The sequence below is a fragment of the Takifugu rubripes genome, chromosome 13 (assembly GCF_901000725.2).
Source record: "Takifugu rubripes chromosome 13, fTakRub1.2, whole genome shotgun sequence".
NCBI lineage: Eukaryota > Metazoa > Chordata > Actinopteri > Tetraodontiformes > Tetraodontidae > Takifugu > Takifugu rubripes.
The window spans coordinates 1,696,941-1,721,437 of NC_042297.1; the positions used below are offsets into that span (position 1 = coordinate 1,696,941).

General features: G+C 44.1%; 1 protein-coding gene and 2 long non-coding RNA genes across 3 annotated transcripts; all 3 read left to right on the forward strand.

The window, feature by feature from the left end:
- Positions 1–4,280: 4,280 nt before the first annotated feature.
- Positions 4,281–7,193, forward strand: LOC105419920 (dual specificity protein kinase Ttk-like). Its single transcript, XM_029846031.1, is given in 15 exon segments — positions 4,281–4,295; positions 4,381–4,511; positions 4,643–4,760; positions 4,970–4,991; positions 4,994–5,058; positions 5,146–5,303; positions 5,409–5,497; positions 5,500–5,559; positions 5,636–5,760; positions 5,906–5,980; positions 6,071–6,247; positions 6,499–6,518; positions 6,520–6,593; positions 6,661–6,746; positions 6,828–7,193. Coding segments are annotated over 15 exon segments (1,401 nt in total). The 3' UTR covers positions 7,014–7,193.
- A 6,921-nt stretch (positions 7,194–14,114) lies between these two features.
- LOC115252222 (uncharacterized) lies at positions 14,115–16,667 on the forward strand. The gene is made up of 3 exons (XR_003890637.1): positions 14,115–14,219; positions 15,893–16,006; positions 16,610–16,667. It is a non-coding gene; the product is annotated as an uncharacterized lncRNA (long non-coding RNA).
- A 6,454-nt stretch (positions 16,668–23,121) lies between these two features.
- LOC115252221 (uncharacterized) lies at positions 23,122–24,133 on the forward strand. Its single transcript, XR_003890636.1, has 3 exons — positions 23,122–23,162; positions 23,369–23,542; positions 24,075–24,133. It is a non-coding gene; the product is annotated as an uncharacterized lncRNA (long non-coding RNA).
- Positions 24,134–24,497: the final 364 nt, after the last annotated feature.

A 24,497-nucleotide genomic window follows, 5' to 3' on the forward strand; every position in this document is an offset into this window, starting at 1 on the left:
CGCCCAGGGCTCCTTCCCACCCGCCGGGCTGCACTGCTGATGCCAACCCTAACTCCAACCCGAACCCCAACCCTAATGCTAACCGTAATGCTAACCCTAACTCCAACCCTAACCATAACCCTAACCCTAACTCCATCCCTAACCCTAATGCTAACCCTAACCCAATAACTGCTGGACAGTGGGACAGAGGAGGAGAGCGGAACGCATATGGATCAACAGATTAGGCACAAAGACACCACATGGCCTCAATGAACACCCATAGAACTTATCTTTCCCAGTCAGCCAATTCAAACAACTTAATATTCTTACAAGCTGAACCAGTCTCTTATCTACCTATGGATCATTTATCTTCCACCCTGCTTTTATTACATAACTTCGTTTTCTCTATTTTATTTCTAATTTATTTTTATTTTTATTTATATTGCTTCCCCCCTCGGGGGGGCCCTCACCCTCCGCACTCCCCTACTTTCCCGATCAGTAGGCCAGTGCAAAAAAAGTTTCATCCCAAACCCTGAACCCTAACCCTAACCCAACTCCAACCCTAAACCAAACCCTAACCCTAACCCTAACCTTAACTCCAACCCTAACCCTAACCCTAACCCAACTCCAACCCTAAACCAAACCCTAACCCTAACTCTAACCTTAACTCCAACCCTAACCCTAACTCGAACCCTAACCCTAATGCTAACCCTAACCCTAACTCCATCCCTAACCCTAACCCTAATGCTAACCCTAACCCTAACCCTAACTCCAACCCTAACCCTAACTCCATCCCTAACCCTAACCCTAACTCCATCCCTAACCATAACCCTAACCCTAACCCTAACTCCATCCCTAACCCTAACCCTAACCCTAACTCCATCCCTAACCATAACCATAACCCTAACCCTAACCCTAACCCTAATGCTAACCCTAACCCTAACCCTAACTCCAACCCTAACCCTAACCCTAACTCCATCCCTAACCATAACCCTAACCCTAACCCTAACCCTAATGCTAACCCTAACCCTAACCCTAACTCCAACCCTAACCCTAATGCTAACCCTAATGCTAATGCTAACCCTAATGCTAACCCTAACCCTAACCCTAACTCCATCCCTAACCCTAACTCCATCCCTAACCATAACCCTAACCCTAATGCTAACCCTAACCCTAACTCCATCCCTAACCCTAACCCTAACCCTAATGCTAACCCTAACCCTAACTCCAACCCTAACCCCAACCCCTAACCCTAACCCTAACCCTAACCCCTAACCCTAACCCTAACCCCTAACCCTAACCCCAACCCCAACCCCTAACCCTAACATCAACCCCCAACCCTAACCCCAACCCCTAACCCTAACCTCAACCTCTAACCCTAACTATCTCTGATTAATTATCCCTCCCCCTATCTGATTCTGATTTCTAAATTGCCCATGGTCCTGTTCTCATTCCTAGCCTCATTGTTCCAACCCAAACCGATGTCCCCATACCCAAAACCCAATCTCGTGCCCGCTAAGCCTTGTACCCATCAATCAAACCCACCTCAAACTAAGCCAAATTTAACTCAGCCCGCATACAGGAGAGCCCAAATGAGGTAGGGTAAGAAAAATGGGACAAGTGCAGTGCCACATGGCCTAACGAGGCTAAGGAGAAGGTTGAAGTATTGGGAGGCAAAAGAGAGGAAAGGGAGAAATGAGGTTAAGGAAAGGGGGAGAACCAAGGAAAAGATGGCATGAAGAAGGAGAGGGGAGGAAGGGAAGGATGAAGAGAAAGGGTTAAGTTCAAAAGAGGGAAAAAGGAAATTAAAAGGAAAAATAAAAAGGAATAAAACAGGGGAGATGTTACAGGGAAACACAAATTCAATTAGAAACAGGGGAAACAACAAATACAAAAGATAAAATACAAGGGAAGGGAAGGGACATTTAAATTGAAAATAAAAAAACATGAAAAGCAAAAAGCGAGGGGAGTATAAAAGGGGAAACGGAAATTAGAGACCTCAGAAGGTCCAAAGATTCGGAGGGAGCAACATCACCAAATTTAAATGATTAGGAAACGGGAGAAGGGGCAAAAAGCAACGGGACCATTTTTATGTTGACGGCCAAGGGGCCACCATATTTAAAAGATCAGCCCGCCTGATGAAGGCCAAAACTGGCCGAAACGTCGCGGCACCAGGCTGATCGCAACTAAGGCCATAAGAGCCTCAATTTTTGGACACCCCACCACCTTAGGGTGGTGGACATTTAACTTTTGGGTGGGAGTCTCCGCCTGGGACCCCCTTGGATGGCCAGTGCTCTGCTTTCCAGGGGCTTCGCCCCAGGGGAAAGCCTAACCCTAACACCTAACTCCATCCCTAACCATAACCCTAACCCTAATGCTAACCCTAACCCTAACTCCAACCCTAACCATAACCCTAACCCTAACCCTAACCCTAACCCTAACCCTAACCCTAATGCTAACCCTAACCCTAACCCTAACTCCATCCCTAACCCTAACCCTAACCCTAATGCTAACCCTAACCCTAACTCCAACCCTAACCCTAACCCTAACCCTAACTCCATCCCTAACCATAACCCTAACCCTAACCCTAATGCTAACTCTAACCCTAACCCTAACCCTAACTCCAACCCTAACCCTAACCCTAACCCTAACCCTAATGCTAACCCTAACCCTAACTCCATCCCTAACCCTAACCCTAACCCTAATGCTAACCCTAACCCTAACTCCAACCCTAACCCTAACCCTAACTCCATCCCTAACCATAACCCTAACCCTAACCCTAATGCTAACTCTAACCCTAACCCTAACCCTAACCCTAACTCCAACCCTAACCCTAATGCTAACCCTAATGCTAATGCTAACCCTAACCCTAACCCTAACCCTAACTCCATCCCTAACCATAACTGTAAAGCCAAACCCCTTGTTACTTGATTGGCACTTTAGTGGTTCCTGGTGGCGGGTAAGTGTAATTGCAAGTATAATAGGGAAAGGTTTGTGATGTCACCACGCAGAGGCGTGCCTTCCTCACCTGCAAGGTGTTTCCAATTGTCCTCATTCCCAAGTTAGAAAAGCAATGAGACAATTCTCGAGGTGTTTGCTCGCAAGATCTGGAGGGACAGTTGGTAAGCACCATTTTAATTTGTTTTAAGCCTTAAATTTCAGTGTGTCGGAAGAAAGACGTAATACTGTATTGTGACTGCGCTGATTGTTGAGTTAGAACTTTCACAAACAGCACTGTTTACAATTAGGATGTTGGTGTTCAGTGAGAGGTGCAGGCCCAAACAGGTATATTGTTGTAGTTTGTAGCGACTAAAACACAATTAACCCTGGTTGTCTTAGTGAAATTATGGTGTAGCCTACTTCCTTGGTTACATTATTGCGACTTTGCACATTTAGATTTATAACTATTGGGTTTTATGTGTAATATGTCTGTGAGTTTCTTAAATATGTTCATTTCTTTATTGTTAAGCAATTTCATATGTTTCTCTTTTCTATTTCAAGGTTTTTCACCTGGTGGCCACTGGGCTACCTGTTGTGATCTTGGGCTGTCTGTAAACTAAAAGTCACCCTGATGAAAATGTTATAATAAAGGGAAAAAGAAAACGGAAACCCAGACTGTTGCCTCTGAGTGAAACCCTACTAAACCTTCAATCTTGCAATTCCTTTCAAGTTGGAAAATAAGGGCAAATAAAAGAGAAAAGGAAAACCTTTACCCCCAAAAATAACTTGACCCTAACCTTATCAGTTCTTCTTGCCGTCCCCTTCTGATATGGTACCTGTGGTCAGGTGGGAATTGAAAGCACAGATACCAACATTTCTTCCTTCATTTCTTTTTAAAGCCACTTCAATCCTACACAAAGCCCAGGCAACCAGCACAGCTCCTAGAGATGGCCATACGTAATTTAAAGACTGGGGCAAAACAATTGGTACCTACCAGGGATGAGGAAAAGGAACCATCCTCGGGTACAGATCTTCTGAGTCCTCCAAGGGAAACATTGTCTGTCAGTGATTTGATGTTTCATTTTCAATGTTTGCCTTTGGAATTTGAAAACAGGTTTACCGGTCACTTTTCCCACTGCTGGGGGAAACCAGGAAGTGCATGTTCCTGCTCGGATCCCTGTGAACTGGCCAGTGGAACAGCCTAAAGGCACCAACCGGGAACCTCTTTCTGAGTGGAACATTCCAACCTTTGTCAGTCGGCACATTTCTCCAGAGGTTGGATATTCTTTCACACCCAGGTAATATTGATGCCATTTCAACTGGTTTTGATCGGAGAGTTTTTATTCTTGGTCAAACTAAGAATGATTGCATTAGAAGTAAAAAAAAAAAAAAAAAATGTGTGCCATTCATTTAGCTTTACTATCAAACATGACCCCTTTTTTCATTTTTTTTTTTCTCCAGGAAAAGCACGTTACACCTCCTGAGCCCGGACCCATTTCTCGTGTCCCAGAGGTAATACCCATTCCATCCAGACAACTCTTACAAAGTGTATGCCAGACCCCAAACAGCTCTTCCATCCACAATGCAAACAGGTATCTTTACGGATTAAAGTTACACACCACACGATTACAGTTACAATGGCTCTGCTGTGCGTTAAAGTTCACGTGTAGCTGACCTGATTTTTGTTGTATTACGATCCAAATGTAAAATTTCTCTCCCTCAGCTTTGTGACGCCTGTTCAAAGAGGCCCTGAAGTACCATTTTCTGCAGTGGCACCACACAGAACTGGACCAGCTCAGCAGCCCTTCACACACCAAACACCACTTTTCCAAATGCCACAGGTAGAGCTATTCTTCAGACAAAGAAGCTTCTCCATGTCAATAGACATAATGTACCATAAAAGAAATATGTGAATTCTATCCAAGTATAAACACATTGAGTCACATGCAGGTAGCTTTAGTCCTTGAGAGAGGAAGCACAGAAATTTCCCCCTTACAAAGTTTTCTTCTTTCTGAACTGTCGTTCTGCTTGCCTCCTTTTTTTTTTTTAGTCTTTAACTTCAATTTTAAATGACTCATCACCATTAAGGGCAAACAGTTCTTCGTTCTTAAGATGATTGGACGTGGTGGTTCCAGCAAGGTACATAACAATATTCCGTTCACATCCTGTGTTTGTGACGTTTTCACCTTTACTTCATGATTGCTTTAATTGTGTTTTGGTTGTCAGGTCTACCAGGTTCTTGACCACAAGAAGCAGCTTTTTGCTGTTAAATATGTTGACCTGGAGGAAGCGGATGCTCAGACTATAGAGAGCTGGAAGAATGAGATCGAGCATCTGAATCACCTGCAGCAACACAGCGATCAAATTATTAAGCTATACGACTAGTATGGAATCCTTTTGACAATACAATGAGTTAAAGTTTTTCTATCCTTTTTATAATATTATATAGTGTAGTTTTTCTACTAATGTGCCTGTTAATGTGTTTGCAGTGAGATAACCAACAGCTACATCTATATGCTGATGGAATGTGGGGACTTGGATCTGAACACTTGGCTGGGAAACCGCAAAACTGTGAATCCCTGCAGAGAAAGTTTCACTGGAAGAACATGCTGGAGGCTGTGCAAACTATCCACAATCATGGTCCGCCTTCTGTCTAATCTCCATAATTCTTTATTATATTTTGAAGGCTGAAATCTTTCATATGTTCTGTGTACAGGTATTGTCCACAGTGACTTGAAGCCAGCGAACTTTGTCATTGTGAATGCTTCACTGAAGTTGATTGACTTTGGCATTGCCAACAGAATCCAGCCTGGTGTTACAAGTATTATGAAGGATTCACGGGTAAGATTGAGGTCATGTCCACTCTTCATTCTTGAGAATTTGCAATAATTGTTGAATGAGGTCTATAAAATTTACTGTAATCAGGATTATGTAGCATCAGTTGTACTGCCCAAAGAGAATATCTATGCTTATTTAACAAAAACAGGTTGGAACCCTGAACTACATGCCTCCAGAAGCCATCGAAGACACTTCGTCCAAGCCAGGAAAAGCCCGTTCAAAGGTTTCCCTCTCAATCCAGTTTTACATTTAAAGGAATTATACAATTTTACAACAGTATAACACTGAAATATTTGTTTCCTGTCCTCTAAAGATAAGTCCCAGAGGAGATGTGTGGTCCCTTGGATGCATCCTGTACTGCATGACGTATGGAACAACACCATTCCAAAGCATCACAAATCAGATTGCCGAGCTGCAGGCCATAATTGATCCTTCCCACAAGATTGACTTTCCAGATATACCAGAGAAGGACCTGCTGGATGTTCTGAAGGTGAGACGATCGCCTCACTGAAGGCCTTATAGAAATGGTGTCTAACTGTTGTATATGAGGAAAACTGTTGTATACAATGTATAAAATGCATGAAAAAACATGGGTGGATAGAAATTTTTTGAGAACATCTGTGTTGATCAGCATCTGGGCAATTTATAAATGACTCTTGACTCCTGTATATAATATTGCACAGTGACTAACATATCTATAGGTTAAGTTGATGAGGTCCTGTTTTTAATAATGTATTGCAGCGGTGTCTGATACGAAACCCCAGAGAGAATTTGTATTGCTGAACTGCTGGAGCATCCATACCTTCAGCTAAAACCACAAATGTCACCGCAACGAGGTATACTAGTGAAAATACTTGCAATATTCCTTCTATAAGTGGAGCATTAACAATTCTTCTGCTTCAGTGCCTCCATGTAATGGTGATTTAAAGAAGATCCTGACAGACCTCGCAGCTCTCCAATCTCCAAACGGCATTGTCCGAGCCGCTAATGTATGTAACGTTTTTTTTTATTACAAAACTTTCTCCAGTAATATGTTTAATTCGTTTTTTTTCTTCTTGTTCTTCCTGTAGAATCTGGCAAAAATGTGCAGCAGCGGCCATAGGTTGGATGTGGCAGAGTGTGCAAAACCGTCCTTAACTATCCTGGAAAATATGGATAGTCTGACACCTCTTAAACACTTTGGTACAGTTCCACTGTTTTCAGTAGGCGTGACAGATCTATACACTTTTCTTCAAACTATCTTTTCCTGTCCCTAAATGTAAGCATACAGTAAAGCAAAGCTGTCAAATAAACAGTCTGTATCTTCAGGAGTCGTTTTTATTTTTATTTTTTTACCTCTGCCAAGGAGGTTATGTGACTGCTCTCGTTTATCTGTCCGTGAACAAAACAACTTGAAATGTTATGAATGGGTTTTAATAAAAATTTTCTGGAAATTATAATGGGCTAAGGAACCATGATTATCAGCATTCTGTCAATGTTCTGGATTCCAGCGGGATTTTGATCTTTCAGAGGTCATAGGCCGAGGGGCTTTGATCAGAATACAACCTACTATGTTATGTAACTTCAGATGATTACTGCCTTTAATACTATATGTCAAAATATGTTGGTAAATGACCACCTTGATAGCTTCTGTTGAATTTCTGATCAATTGGGATAGAGGTGAAATTGCAGATTATTTAGACAACTATCCTATATTAATCTATACTTTACATTTTACCTATAGTATGTATCTGACTGAACACTTCCAATAGCTCAGGCATACGTTTTGTCCTTTAATATGTGAAAAATGATGTTGGACACAATATTATATATTGTCCGTGTGTTTACTGCAGGTAAATGATTTAGACATTTCATTTGTCCTGTTTTAAGGATTTTATTTAGCTGATAGATTTCAACGAAGTAATTGAAGGGTTATTATCTAGAAATATTAAAAGCAGATGGTTAAACTATCTGTAATATATCGTTAATATATCTGTTATGGGCTCAGGCACGCCGCCCTCTTCTTTGGCCAATCGGAACGTTTCATCTGCTCCATTGAGTTTCATGACGAGTAAAATCAAGAGCTCTCACTCCGACAAAAATTTTTACACGCTTTTAAATTATTTCGTTCTTTCAGCTGTCTCATGACGCCTTTCCCCTGAATTGAATAATCTCATTTGTGGCCATCATAGCATATTTGGGGAAAAAACCTACAATCTTGAAATATTCAAATGTACCTTTTGACAGTTCGTCACATGCTTATTTCAAACTTGACTTCGGTTTTTTCCATAGACGATCTTTGCATTTCTTATTCTCTTGCCCTTCCTGTTCAGCCATAACAACAGTGATGGCGGCTGTTGCACCATGCTTCAGAATTTGAATAATGGTATTTCTCAAGACACTGCAATGCTTGAGGAGAGGTTCACTGAAGTCTTCTCTCAAAATTTACCCAAGGGAAGCCCTTCCTCTCCATCGTCAAACACAGACAACTACCTCCTCAGCCCTGGGCCAGAGAGAGGATATGGGAGCGGTAAGGAAGACATGACTTTCCACGGTAAAGACAGGGGTGAGTACAGGGAGAAAGAGGTTCTGCAGGACAACGGTGAAGAGATTATCTGGATGCAGAACCTTCACAAGAAGCTGGATTCCCTCAAGGAACAACTGGACAGGGCAGAAAACCACAAATGCTTTAGTATCACCACCATAGAAGAACTTCAAGAGCAGAAAGAAGCCCTCCAGGAGAAAGTGAAGATGACAGATGAATTATTTGTGAAAATCATGATGATGGACGAAGAGTTTGTTCCTGAAAAAACGTGATACCAGCCAAACATCTCTTCTAGTTGCTCGGCAGCATGTCAGAGAGGAGGGGAGCAGGTTTATTGTTGTGTCCTGTTTGTGTCCACAAGCACATCCCTGCCGGGGCTTCTTACACTCTGGGTGATGAAGCACCTCAGAAGCTCGCTCAGAAGACTGACTTTAAATCCGATGATAGTGCTGAGAACAGCTGGACCAGGTCACAATCAGAGAATCGGGAACTCCTCATGCCTGGGACAGGGCATCAAGGCCAGGACAGACTGCTCATCCACCCGAGAAGATCTGAACAGCATTCCTCAAGGTGGACACCTTATAGACCCTGATAAGACCCCCTCAGGGCTGAGACCGAACAATACTGGAAGAGTATCTGGGAGAAACAGGCAACACACAACACTACTGCCCAGTGGCTGCAAGACCTACAGACTGAGCACAGACAACTCCCAGAACAAGACCCAGTAGTCATCACCTTAGCAGACATCCAAACAAGAGTGTCCAAAATGAAGAGCTGGACGGCACCAGGGCTCGATAAAATCCACGCCGACTGGCTTAAGAAGCTGACTGCAAGCAATCCATGCAATATAATTATGTATATATTTATATATTTAAAAAATGTTCATTTACAATATTATTTAGTAACTGGTAGTGCACCATATCCTGTAGTAATTACGATGTAATTTTAAAAAAAAATATCCTCATTAGGTTTAGTATGTTTTTCACATACATTGTATTAACAATGTTGCTATGTAAATGTAACACAAACTTTCTTGTAAAACCTAAAATGTATCAAATTACATTAAAGCGCTATAAAAATTGAGTGTTGACAATTTCAGTTGAAAGCCAGATAAAACAAGCAGGAAATTCCACATTAGGCTGCTTCATGATCAAGCCCCTGGCTCCTTCATGTGAACATTGTCCAAGTGAAAGCTGCTGCCCCTGGTAGTCCGGCAACACTTTGTGCGTTTTCCAGCCCAGAGAGGATGCGCCCCTGGTTGGTGGTCCGGCACAAAAATAATTCTATCATTTTTGGGTCCGGGTGGGATTTGAACTTTCGTCTTTCCTTCTCTTCTTCCTCCTTTTTCCCCCTTCTTCCCCATCTTATACAGACGATTGTTCCCCAGCTTTCTCCCATCCAAGTACTAACCAGACCCGACCCTGCTTAGCTTCCGAGATCGGACGAGATCGGGCGTTCTCAGGGTGGTATGGCCGTAAGCGAGAGCAGGTGCAAGAAAATGGCCTTTTGAAGTTAATACACTCAAACTTATTTTCTTGAAACACTTATTCTGGTGGAGCTTGTCCATTTTGCTTTGTCACAGTCCAAACCTCAATGTTGGAGCAGCCTCCAATCCATTCCCCCCAAAAAGAAAAGGCTATAGAGCCTATGAGCGTCATATCATCAAATCTGCCTCGAACGGCTCTTGGATGAGAGGTGAAACGCCTTCAAAAAAATCAAACAAGATTCAACTCCGATAAATGAAATCAACTTAAAAGCAATGTGCCATGGCCGGGAATCGATCCCGGGCCGGTGCGGGCCAGTTGACAATTGCTGTAACAGACAACCTGATTGAAACCTCCTGAAGACCCCAGAGGGAGAGTTTGAATCCAGCTTTGGGCATTATCAAAGAGAAGATGTTTGGTGCTCTGAAAGATCTCCGCTTCCATTTCAGCTGTTTTTATTCTCAATAACATCAAATCATCCTTCCATCCAAATCGTGGTCCTGTTGGACCACCAAAGGACAAACACTTTCCATTTAGCACGGACAAAAAAACCCAAATCCTCTTTAGCAATGAAGCTGTGGGGAGAGTTTGAGGAGCGTTTCTGAGGAACACGCTGCCATATTGGGTCCAAGCTGCTGGGGTTTTTGTTGTTTCCAGGTGAATCGGTGGGCAGCGGCGTTACCGCCTGTCTCTGCCCCCCCCCCCCCCCCCCCCCCCCCTCTCCCCATGGTCGTGGTCACGCCAGGCATCTTTACTGGTCCCGTTTTAAACAGGTTCTGTTGGGAACAGGTGTTCTCCAGAACTGTATTTCAGGCTGCTGTGCTGAAGGGCTGTTTTCAGTAGCAATAGAGCCAGAGTGTGCCTGCTCCATATGAACCCCCCCAGGCCGTGCTTTCCTCCTGGCTGAGCCATAATCAGCTCTGGATGGACTGGTTCACGCTTGGACTGAGTCAAGATTTGATAGCTTGACTGATTCTTACAGTTTTTGATCAAACCCCCATCTGCTGATTCCAGGAGATCTTTAAAGGATCTCAGAGCTTCAGATTTATGAAGCCTGCTCAGCCCCCGGCAGCGCTGATGAAACCATTTCATTCCTTCAAAAAAGCAGAACATGAAGCTCCAGAAAAGGTTTTTGGATCAAGTTTCCAACAGAACGAGGACAAGTGGGTAAAAGCGCCACTTTAAAGCCTCCAGGCCTCAGAAAACATCCACCTTTAGGATGCCTGACTTTAGAGGATCGTCGGTTCGCTCCGAGCACAAGAACAAACATGTTTAACCTCAGTCCAAGAACATCTGACCTGAAATGATCAAAAAGCTTCAGCGTAAAAAGATGGTGGAGAGAAAGCTGCTGGGAGGTTCTCAGAAGAGAAGTGGCATTAAAGCCAGCTGGAAGAGTCCAGCCTGCTTCCTGCTCCTCCAAACAGGCGTCTCCACACCAACACTGAGGAACACGGGCTTCTGTTCTTCCTTCTTCTCTTCTGACTATTGTGTGTTTGATGAATGCAGCATCCACTCACTGCCCCCCCCCCCCCCCCCCCCCCCCCTCATTTACACTGCTCCTGGTTTCACAATGGTCGTCAAACTGGTTTCACCAGCTTCACATCAGTCGCTCAGAAAGCTCATATTTGGAGATAGTTGCCTTTTTCGGATTGTCTCGCCCCGAATTTCAGATGGGAAGATTTTTTTTTTCTTTTTCATTTGGAAGACAAAATGTTCAACATGATAATTTTTGAAGAGATGAAAATACGACACGAGAGGTCAGAAGGTTGGGCGGAAGTTTTCTGGTCTTGTGGAAGGATGAAACCTTTGAACTCTGACAGTTCAAAGCTGAAGAATGAGATGATCCTCCCCAAAGGGATGGCGAGGTCCAGACAATAAACCTGAGTGTTTTTGTGTCCGGTTATTAACATGTTCCATGCTTTTCCTTCTGCAACAGTTCATCACACCTGCTCAGGGAAACCTCGGTGTAAAGGAGGTGAAGCCGTGCCTCAGTGACTCTACTTTGGTGTTTTAGAAACTAACAGTTATTAGATGAATATACAGTGTGCACGTACGCGCACACGTGTGTATAAACACTTCATACACGCGTGTGCGTGGATGAAGACTTTTTAGTACTTTGGGTTCATAGACTTTTTAGTATTTTGCAGATTCGTGTCTGTATATAAACCAGATCCTCCTGTAATAAAGAACTAAAGGCTGACTGTTGTCACGTGACCCGTCTCCCTCTGTGTCCGATGATGGAACCTGCCTGGAACATCTGGCCCAGAGAAAAAGCAAAACAGCTCACAGAACTGGCCCAGTTTAGACCCAAAATAATAAATAATGAAAATGTGTGACACACTGGAAAAACTATTTGTCATTTATAGTTTCGGTCGTCATCAGAATCCATCATAAATATTCAAACCAACAAACTACACACACAACCGCAAAGTTTAGAGCTTAAAGGGAGCGACAGGTGAAGATTTAAAGCTCAACGCACCTGAAGAAGTTCCAAAAAGGAGAAATATCATGTGGTGCTTTACCGCCACCCGGTGGACACGCGTGGAACTGCAGACACTAGTTAAACGCGCTCCGACACATTCTGACCTCTGCTGCTCCTCCTGGACTCCAGGGCTGCAGAAATATGCCGCTTTTACAAGTCTTTCAAATCTGTCAAGCATCATAAATCTTATTTATTTAACTAAATTAAATAATGGTGGAGAATGGTGTCCGAAAAGCGTCTTTATTTCAAAGTGAACAAGAACAGTTCGGTCCGCGTTCACAGAGAGGCGGAGAGACCTCGAAAGAGTCCAAAACACGTCCGCTCGGAAAACTCTCAAAAATAGTCAAGCCACAGAAGTCAGGGTTTGGCGATGAGGCCGAAAACACTCCGCCGCTGGCAGACGGGAGTTCTGTCCTTAAATCTAACGGGAGATTGAAGAGAGACCGCAGGTGCGTGTGTCTGCGGGGCCAGCTGTGGCTGATGAGCGGCTCCTCCACGCCCCCTGCAGGTAGACACCAGCAACAACGGTCCCAGAAACTGGGAACCCAACAAACCAGTTTTTAAAAGTATTCCTTTCAGACTAAGCAGGAAGACTGAAGACCGACAAGGTGAGTGGAAACGAAGAGCATTATTGAAAAGAATTGACAGTTGTGTTTGGAGATAAAGTCAAGATTTGAATCAACTAGACTTCATATTTAGTTTTAGCACAAAGCATCATTATGCATTATAAATGAATAGTTCTTAATTAACGTTCTTATAGTCTGGCTTTAGTTATAGTTGAATAGTCTTTCTAAGTGAAGTTTAGTTTATTTTTCTGCTTTATGCGACTGATTCTAAAAGAACTTTAAACCCTCCCAGAATGCTTTAATGGTAGTAATATATACGCCATAAATCTGTTGATTAGGTTTTAAAAGTGAAAGTATTCTCTTCAGACAAAGCAGGAAGAGCGACATTTTTGTGACAGGTGAAAAGCTCTTAGAGTTATTAGAGTTGTTCAACAGTCCAGGTTCCAGCTGGATATTTTGGTATTACCTGTCAAACAACATCTAATCGTGGGCAAGTTAGCATCTCTCAGCCGGACCAAATTAAGACAATAAACTTTCAAAATAACTAAATAACTAAATCCACCCAGGATCACAGGACACCAACAGGATTTTGGGTTCATGTTGCACGTTTTCTCCCAGTGGTTTATTGTTCTATGTTGTGGAACCACTGTGACAGAAATGCAGGAGTGGGTGTCATTTCTTTCATCTATTTTAAATAGAGCAGTGATCTTTGAGGACTTGCATCATAGAAATAATTGAAGGGGAACAAATGAGGGAAGTTCAAAAGTCCTGACTAGCATGTTTATGTAGCACCAAATAATTTAGTGGCTGAGCTGAAGACAGTCCTTTCACCATGTTGGCCTGTGGACAACCAGTGTTGTCGGCCCGATGGACCAGCGTCCCCGTCGTTGCCGGACCACCGTTGGCCACCAGTTGGGTTTTGGGATCAAAGTGGGGGCGTTTCCTGTATCCGGTTCTCCTCACGGATCCATGACTACAACATGTTGCTGCAAGTGCAGAGACGTTTGCTCTGGAAAGAACTTTAGAGCACATTCAGTGCTGCAGGATGAGGGGCTGGAAAAGGTGCCAGTTCTTTTCTCACTGCAGGGAACAGTTAAAAAAAGCAGCTTAAACTCTGAAAACATGAAAATTATACAGAGACATCATTGATTGATTGATTCAGTTGTTATCCAGAATGGATTAGAAATGTTCCTGTTTGATAAAAACTCAGTGAATTGGGATTATTTAACTACAACCTCTACAGATTATTTACCTTCATCACAGTCTCATCACTATTTCTGATGTTTCCTCAGGATGGACGAGGACAGAGCAGAGTCCACAGTGCCCAGCTGGGAGTTCCTGAAGAGTGACCAGTCCAAAGGCGAACCTTTACACTTTGGTATTGGACCTCAAGGCTCACCTTTAAAGTAAGGTTTTCTGAACCACATAACTCTGCCTTAGAACATTTCACAACCATACAAAACATCATTTTGTAGGTATTAGCCTCTACTATCGTGAAAAATGAAATTAATGAAACGGTGCACCAACATGTCAGGCGTTCGCTCCCATTAACTCCCATGTTAATTTTAGTGTGGTAAATCTTTTAAAACTGAAAATTGCTTGTGTTTTTAACTGGTCATTTCTCCTACATGGGTTAACATCATCTCACAAAAATTCCTAGGCATACATTTTAAAGTTTCCCAACAATATCCACCATTGCAGAGTGCTCCAGCTCTCCATTTAGATACGGATGTCCCCCGCCTCCCCCGGGACATGGTCAAAGCTCTCCCGGAGGGGTGAGTTGAAGCTCCTTCTGACGGGAGACTCCGCCAGCGGTTCCAGCAGACCCTCACAACACGTTTGGGTCTGGCGGGTCTGTCCGGCATCCTTCCCCACCATCGGAGCCAACTCACCACCAGGTGGTGATCAGTTGACAGCTCCGCCCCCCTCTTCACCTGAGTGTCCAGAACATGCGGCCGCAAATCCGATGACGCGACCACAAAGTCGATCATCGATCTGCGGCCTAAGGCGTCCTGGTGCCAAGTGCACATGTGGACGCCTTTATGCCTGAACAAGATGTTTGTTATGGACAATCTGAGACGAGCACAGAAGTCCAATACCCTCCTGGGCTACCCCCTTATCGTGGTGGAGGGGTTTGCCTGTCCCAATGATCCTGGGAGCTCCGTTGTCTGGGGCTTTATGCCCCTGGTAGGGCCACCCATGGCAAACAGGTCCTAGGTGAGGGACCAGACAAAGCGTAGCCCAGGACCCCCTAATGAAGAAAAATAACATTGGTCTCAAGTTTCCTTTGCCCGGATGCGGGTCACCGGGGCCCCCTCCTGGAGCCAGGCCTGGGGCCGGGGCACGTTGGCGAGCGCCTGGTGGCCGGACCTCTGCCCATGGAGTCCGGCCGGGCACAGCCCGAAGAGGCAACATGGGACCCCCTTCCCGTGGGCTCACCACCTGCAGGAGGGGCCGGGGGGGTTGGGTGCATTGTGTGTTTGGTAGCGGCCGAAGGCAGGGACCTTGGCGGTCTGATCCCCGGCTGCATAAACTGGCTCTAGGGACATGGAATGTGACCTTTCTGGTGGGAAAGGAGCCTGAGCTGGTGCGCGAGGTTGAGAAGTTCCGACTAGATATAGTCGGCCTCACCTCGACGCACGGCAAGGGCTCTGGAACCAGTCTACTCGAGAGGGGTTGGACTCTCTACCACCCTGGAGTTGCCGATGGTGAGAGGCGACGGGCAGGGGTGGCAATTCTCGTTGCTCCCCGGCTCAGTGCCTGGATATTGGAGTTTACCCCGGTGGATGAGAGGTTAGCCTCCCTTCGCCTTCGGGTGGGGGGACGGATCCTGTGGCCCAAACAGCACTTCAGCGTATCCACCCTTTTTGGAGTCCTGAGAGGGAGTGCTGGAGAGTGCTCCTTCTGGGGGCTCCCTCCTCCTCCTGGGTGACTTCAATGCTCACGTCGGCAGCGACAGTGAGACCTGGAGAGGTGTGATTGGGAAGAACAGTGCAGTGAATTGGGATTATTTAACTAGAACCTCTACAGATTATTTACCTTCATCACAGTCTCATCACTATTTCTGATGTTTCCTCAGGATGGACGAGGACAGAGCAGAGTCCACAGTGCCCAGCAGGGTGTCCCTGAAGAGAGATAGGTCCAAACGCGAACATTTAAAGTTCGGTATTGGACCTCAAGGCTCACCTTTAAAGTAAGGTTTTCTGAACCACATAACTCTGCCTTAGAACATTTCACAACCATACAAAACATCATTTTGTGGGTATTAGCCTCTACTATCGTGGAAAATGAAATTCATCAGCTCTTTAAAATGAAACGGGGCAGAGTCCTTTCACCATGTTGGCCTGTGGAAAACCAGTGTTGTCGGCCCGATGGACCAGCGTCCCCGTCGTTGCCGGACCACCGTTGGCCACCAGTTGGATTTTGGGATCAAAGTGGGGGCGTTTCCTGTATCCGGTTCTCCTCACGGATCCATGACTACAACATGTTGCTGCAAGTGCAGAGACGTTTGCTCTGGAAAGAACTTTAGAGCACATTCAGTGCTGCAGGATGAGGGGCTGGAAAAGGTGCCAGTTCTTTTCTCACTGCAGGGAACAGTTAAAAAAAGCAGCTTAAACTCTGAAAACATGAAAATTATACAGATACATCATTGATTTATTGATTCAGTTGTTATCCAGAATGGATTAGAAATGTTCCTGTTTGATAAAAATGCAGTGAATTGGGATTATTTAACTACAACCTCTACAGATTATTTACCTTCATCACAGTCTCATCACTATTTCTGATGTTTCCTCAGGATGGACGAGGACAGAGCAGAGTCCACAGTGCCCAGCTGTGTGTCCCTGAAGAGTGACCACTCCAAAGGTTCAATAATAAACTTCAGAAATTCAGAGGAAATGTAAGAAAACTAAAGCATGATGATGTGTTTGTGTGGCACCCTTTACACTTTGGTATTGGAGCTCAAGGGTCACCTTTAAAGTAAGGTTTTCTGAACCACATAACTCTGCCTTAGAACATTTCACAACCATACAAAACATAATTTTGTAGGTATTAGCCTCCACTATCGTGAAAAATTAAATTAATGAAACAGTGCACCAACATGTCAGGCGTTCGCTCCCATTAACTCCCATGTTAATTTTAGTGTGGTAAATCTTTTAAAACTGAAAATTGCTTGTGTTTTTAACTGGTCATTTCTCCTACATGGGTTAACATCATCTCACAAAAATTCCTAGGCATATATTTTAAAGTTTCCCAACAATATCCATCATTGCAGAGTGCTCCAGCTCTCCATTTAGATACGGATGGGTAAGACATGGCAGGTCTGTGCAGCTTGTTCTGCCACACTGTTCCACCACATGTCATGAAAATTCATTAAAAAGTCTATTTATAAGGCTCCTGGTTCTAATAAACCCATAGACAACAATATCAGTCATTTCTAAATGGTTGAAATATGCTTTTGAATACGCGTGACCTCTGTGCTATTTAATGATCAGTTTCAGAGACCAGACGACTGTATTTGGAGCATAAATGGAGAACTTTTGTTCTATTCTATGAGTTTATATTCCTGATTTGGCACTTTTATTTTTAACATAAATTCACAATGAAGAAACGCCACTAAACACTTAGATCAAATACACTTTTCTCCAACTAAACGAGCTTGTTAGAACGTAAATAACTTTATATTTTTTGCTCAGTGTTCATTCAATCTTCAACTGTCAGAGCAAACTGAAAGTAGAAGTGAACGCAGCCTTTCTTAGGCGTTGCTAACGCCCAGTAGACATGTATAACCACTATTCCCATTTTTGACAGCTATCAGAAATGGTCTGCTTCCATTGGAGATTCCTCCTGTCCCGAGGGTGAAAAGAAACGGAGAACTGAACTGCAGACCGCCGACCTGAACAACAGCGTCTCACGTAAGCTTGTACATTTGTATTTATAAGATACTTTTGGGTCGGAATAAAGGAACAACTTGTGTATTTACAATGTGCAAGAGAAGATCCAGAGAGCTCTTGTTTGGTTCCACTGGAACCCCTGGACCCTCTTCAGACCTTCCTAAATGCTTAGACAGTATTTAGCAACATTTAGTCATTTAGTTCTGGAAAGTGTTAAAGAGCTGAAGGCAGGTGACCTTTACAGGACAATGGGTCTGCTGAGTATGAGGTGTTTGGAGAAGGTTTGATGTGTTTTTCTAAATATCATCCAGCTTTTACCAGCTGTTTAGTCCAAGCAAACTCTTGGAAGACATGGAAATGGTTGTTATATCCTAAATTAGATTGAAACCCAATGAAATAAAAGAATAGGTGTACATAAGAAGACATCACATTTCAAACTGACAGTGAGATGGGTCATTACCCGACTGTTGCTTCTATCATTCAAACATGACAGAATATTTTCCAGTTGAGGACATCTGTGTTACTGCTGTAGATGACAATTGTAAAAGGATTTAAAAGATTGTTTGTTTTAGAGGGTGGTGAACTGCAGGAGGTGATAGAAGGTCATAAGATGAGTCTGAAGAGAAGATGTGAACATGTGACTGAAGGAACTCATGAAGCAGGAAGTGGAACCCTGCTGAACAAGATCTACACTGAGCTCTACATCACTGAGGGACAAAGTGAGGAGGTGGACACACAACATGAGGTGAGACAGCTTGAGAGAACCTCCAAGAAGAACATCCAGGACACTCCAATCAAGTGCCAGGACATCTTCAAAGTCTTATCTGAGCAACAGAGACACATCAGAGTGGTTCTGACCAACGGTGTCGCCGGCGTTGGAAAAACCTTCTCAGTGCAGAAGTTCAGTCTGGACTGGGCAGAAGGTTTGGAGAACCAAGACATCAGTCTGGTGCTTCCGCTCTCATGCAGGGAGCTGAACTTGATCAGAGCTGAGCAGCACAGTCTTCTCTCACTGCTTCATGTTTTCCATCCAACATTACAGAAGATCAGAGCAGAAGATCTGACTGTCTGGAAACTTCTGTTCATCTTTGATGGCCTGGATGAAAGCAGATTTTCACTGGGTTTCAACAACCATCAGGTCATCTCTGATGTCACACAAGTATCGTCAGTTGAGGTGCTCCTGGTGAACCTCATCCAGGGGAACCTGCTTCCCTCAGCTCTCATCTGGATCACCTCCAGACCTGCAGCAGCCTATCAGATTCCTCCCTCGTGTGTTGACAGGATCACAGAAGTACGAGGCTTCACTGACTCCCAGAAGGAGGAGTACTTCAGGAGGAGGTTCAGTGATGAAGATCTGGCCAAGAGAATCATCTCACACATCAAGGCCTCCAGGAGCCTCCACATCATGTGTCTGATCCCAGTTTTCTGCTGGATCACTGCTATAGTTCTGGAGGACATGATGACCAGAGACCAGAGAGGAGAGCTGCCCCAAACCCTGACTGACCTCTACTCACACTTCCTGATGGTTCAGATAAAGAGGAAGAAGCAGAAGTATGAAGGAAAGCAGAGACCAGAGGAACTGACTAAGGCTGACAAAGAACTCCTTCTGAAGTTGGGTCGGCTGGCGTTTGAACATCTGAAGAAAGGAAACATCATGTTCTACTCAGAAGACCTGGAGCAATGTGGACTGGACGTCTCCGAGGTGTCGGTGTACTCAGGAGTTTGTACAGAGATCTTCAAGAGAGAGAGTGTGATCTTCCAGAAATCAGTCTACTGCTTTGTTCATCTGAGCATTCAGGAGTTTCTGGCTGCCGTCTACATGTTCCACCGTTACACCAGGAAAGACACAGTGGTTATAAGTCAGTTCCTAGAATATTCTGAACCAGTCACATCTCTTGATGACTTCCTCAGGAGAGCACTCATGAAATCTCTTGAAAGTAAAAATGGCCACCTGGACTTGTTTGTTCGCTTCCTTCATGGTCTCTCTCTGGAGTCCAATCAGAGGATCTTGGGTGGACTGTTGGATCAGAGGGACAGCCACCCAGAAACCATCCAGAAGGTCCTCAACAACCTGAAGGAGGAGAACAGTGGTGGAATCTCCCCAGACAGAAACATCAACATCTTCCACTGTCTGATGGAGATGAAGGATCAGTCAGTCCATCAGGAGATCCAAGAGTTCCTGAAGTCAGAGAAGAAATCAGAGAGGAGACTGTCAGAGATCCACTGTTCAGCTCTGGCCTACCTGCTGCAGATGTCAGAGGAGGTTCTGGATGAGCTGGACCTGCTGCATTACAAAACCTCAGAGGAGGGACGACGTCGCCTGATTCCAGCTGTGAGGAACTGCAGGAAGTTCGTGTAAGTAAAGATTTCTGGGGCCGGACATCAGCGTTTAAATCAAGCGAGTGGATCATGTCAGGCAGCAATACCCCCTCCAGTGGTCATTCCTTCAATTCTTTATTTCCATTGCAGCGTCCATAAATTAAAAACAATAACAATTCATCCAGAAATGTTCAACACTGGCTGGATATAAGTTCAAAGGTCAATCCAGACAAACCAACATAAGGCAGGAATAATAGGAGCCACAAGTTAACTGACTATCATGAAATTACTGTCATGTCATTAAATCACTTTTGTTTGTTTGTATACATCGTATTCTAACGACAGAAAAACACATTTTAACTAATGACACGTGACTATTTTGCTTCATTTGTTCAACGTAAAAACAGCCGGCCTCGTTGGTTTAAATGGGTGTTTTAGGTCTTTGTGGCGGTTCCGTTTGGAGCCTTTATGTGACCCACAAAGTTGTTTGACCCTTTCCACACCCGTTAGGTGGCAACTTCATCACTAGCAACAAAAGGTGCAGTGAAAATGATTTGAAGGGAAACAGGCAGATAGAACAGAAGCTGAGGGCAATCGATGCAACCAGAGACTCTGATGTCATCGATCGGATCGCTGAATTAAGACTTGACGCACGATCGTACAAATTGGATGAAATGCAAAATATCCAAAGAGCCGATATACAGATAAAAAGATGCACGTTTCTTTAAACCATTTGCTACAATCATTTTAAATATTGAGTAATTATGAGCTGTTCTAAAATAAGACAAATGTTTAGAATAATTCAGTTGCATTTCAGATCTGATGGTCGTTCAAACTGTTGCTCTACGGTGTTGAATTTAGCTTTTCCAGGAAATGAGCTACATTTGTGTTGAGGTAGATTCTCAGATAAGTTGATTAGAAATCCCAAAGTTTGACTCACTGTTTTTGTTTCATACACAACAGACTGTCTGATAGTTTTCTTTCAACGAGTCATTGGGAAGTTGTGGCCTCAGCAATGACGTCAAACCCTTCTCATCTACGGGAGCTGGACTTAAGCAGGAACAAAAGCCTGACAGATACCGGAGTAAAGTTACTGTCTTCTGCAATGATGCATCCAAACTGCAGACTGGAGACGCTCAGGTCAGTCAGAGATGATCCAGTACTTTCCCAGGTGTAACTAGTTAGACAATAAATGTTTCCATGTTTGATCTTTGTTATAAACGTAGTGTTACAGTTCTCAGAAAAAAGACCACACAGGACAGATTTGCAGTATTAAATTGGTTGTGGAAATCTGTCCCATGTGAGGATGGTCATCAATGACTAGAAAGGAAGTATCAGTTGTAGATTTGTCTTGTTTTATTTTAGGCTGGCCACAAAACCGCCCAAACATTCAGACCAATCAAAAATGGTTCTTCCTGTCTTTTAAAGATCAGAAGGAAAACTAGAAACCCCAAAAAGAAAGCTGCTGCAGTGTGCCATGCCCCTTCTCTACTGAGAAAAGCCATCCCAAAAAAGAGAAAAGCCCAAGTGTGAAGTGAGCGCCCTGTTAAACCTTGGTACCGAAAGCCTGCAGTCATTCTCATCTTAGGTGGCTTCATTCCAGCCAGAAGCCCAAACCTGCCTCCCTCTTAAAGGGGCAGCAGGTCAGTCCAACCACAGAAACCTTCATGAAGATCTGAAGCTTTCAGCATCCACAATTGTTGCACCTCACTTCCATTGGAGTCCAAATCAGAAGTCAACAAGTTGATTCTACACCGATTCTAAACAATGCAACCATTTTAAAAAGGTTTCCATCCATAAGTTTTCACACATTTTTAGATAAATCTGTTTGTTCATCGCCTCCTTCTGTTGTAATGGTCATTAAAGAAAATGACCTTATTTGAGTTTTTCTCCTCACAAATATGACTTTCTATGAACGATGCAATAAATGCAGCTTGCAATCTAAGACAATATGGAAGTATGTGTATATAATAGTAGTGGAAGTAGCTCATAAAATAATACATTTGCTCTTCTCATCGAATCTTTCTATGTTATTAAAGAAAAACCTGCTCTTAGTCAACAACATCTCAGAGATCAACCAAAAATCCTAATTTTCTATAATATAATATAAACCAGTAGAGAAGACTCTTTCTGCAGAGACCCTGGTGGCAGGAATGCAGAAGTATCACCTGCTCAACTTGGAAGGTGGAGCAGAAACCACCAGCTGAGAAGGTCCTCAGCGAGAGGAAGTGGTGGAGAACCATGAAAGTTGCTAAGCTCCACCTCAGCTCCAGAGACGGGCTGAGCTGGAGCTGTGGCACCAGGTATCGCCCAGAAGAGCCTCCAACAAACAAGCTCTTCTCTTGGGAGGAGAGGGCTTTGAATCTCAGCTCAGTGTGCTTGTCTCTAGTAGGTGGCAGCTGCACCTTTTCCTGAGCTCCTTGTTGATGCCCTGAGGGGAATTGATGCTCCTGCAATGTTTTCTGGCAGCATTGAGCTTGCAGTGGGGCAATCAAACACACTGTGGGGGGGCTCTCTTTCCTTCTCTCATCTGGAGAACAAGTGACACCAGCTGCCAATCATTGTTGGAGAAATGTGCAGTCAGGGGAACGATGCGTCCAGACTATAGCCACCCTTCCAGCATCCAGCAGTGTCTAAAACCTTTGATTTGGTTTCACCAGAGAGTGTAGGGATTGCAGGGTCGCTGCAGCATCGCCCACAAGCTGTCAGGAGTGGGTCGCTTTGTCCCAACTCCTGACAAGAGTTGAGCTATTGAGAAATGTGGTCTCACAAACTTGGAAGGTATTTTGACCCACACACACTTTACATACGGTGTAGATCTTGTCCAACCGCCCTGAAAGAACCCAAAATAGGAACATACGGCAGATAAGCCGGTGCAGGACCAGAGGTTTGTTGCTTGTAAGCTGTGTTTTGCTCTGGTACATGTTGATTTTTATTTGTCTTCTCTCAAAATAATTGTTTTAGCCTAAGTGGCTGCAGTTTATCAGAGACCAGCTGTGATTCTGTGGCCTCAGCTCTGAAGTCCAACCTCTCCCATCTGAGGGTTCTGGACCTGAGCCACAACACGTTGCAGGATTCAGGAGTAAAGCGGCTCTGTTCTGGACTGGAGAGTCCAAACTGTAAACTGGAGAGGCTCAGGTCAGTCTTCATTTTTCTACCTATATACCAGCTGCTAAGATGGTGAAGTGAGGCTGTTCTCAACACTGCTGTGATGCACCACATTAAAAAAATTCCTTGTAATATCGTGAATTCAGGTCTGACCCAACTAAGAACTAACGTAGGTTTAGTACTGACGCAGATAACATGCAGACCTGCACCGTATAACCTCATCCTGCATTTTTCAGATTGATTAACTGCAGCTTATCAGAGATCAGCTGTGGCTCTCTGGCCTCGGCGCTGAGGTCCAATCCCTCCCATCTCAGAGAACTGGACCTCAGCAACAACCAGCTGCAGAATTCAGAAGTGAAGCTGCTCTGTGGTTTTCTCCACTTTCCAAACTGCCGACTGGAAACTCTGAGGTAAACACCATTTTCAAAAATGTCCATTATTCCATCCGAGGGTCCTCACACTTTCTGAGTGTGTGTGTTGTGCCCAGTTCCTTCAGGAGGGAGGGCCACACGGGGACCACTTATTCATGATAAACTGATTTAAGGACAATGAAAAAGCCGACAGATGGTAACCAAAATTAGACAAAACTAGGTGAGGGTGCCTGGTAGACACCAGCCAACGAGGAGGGAGATGGTGAGGGAGACAGGAAGTCATCTTAGACAGGTTGTGCCTTTAAAGATGAGCCACAGGTGAGATGGATCTCCATGATGAGATGGGAGGGAAAGAGGTGGGGAGAACCTGGGAAGAGTGAGGGCCAGAACAATATATATTCTGCTCTGGAACAGTGCAAACCTGAGAGGTTGGAATTGTGGTCATTACATATTACTATCATTTTTTAACCTGTAACTAAATTAAATATTTACAGATCATGCCTTTGATTAACCTTTCAGATTAATACTGGTTTCACTTATAACCTTATAAAAGTTTCCCTTCTTTATTTAGATTAAGGGACTGCAGCTTATCAGAGATCAGCTGTGGCTCTCTGGCCTCGGCGCTGAGGTCCAATCCCTCCCATCTCAGAGAACTGGACCTGAGTTACAACCAGCTGCAGGATTCAGGAGTGAAGCTGCTGTCTGATCTCGTAGAGAATCCACACTATGGGCTGGAGACATTGAGACATGGCTGGTAGAAGCCAGTCAACTCCCGCTCATCTGCTGCATCACTCACTGACCACTGGTGAAGAGCATCTGTGGAAACATCTGCCGTCTACTCCCTCCATAGATGAAGAATTCAGTTTTTAAAAAGCGCTGGTGGACTTTCAGGAGATCAGTCGATGGTCGACAAAGCAGAAGCAGCTTCGCCTTGAAGTTAAATTAGTTCCTGGTATCACACAATGCATCTTTATAAAGTTCTAAATGGCTCCTC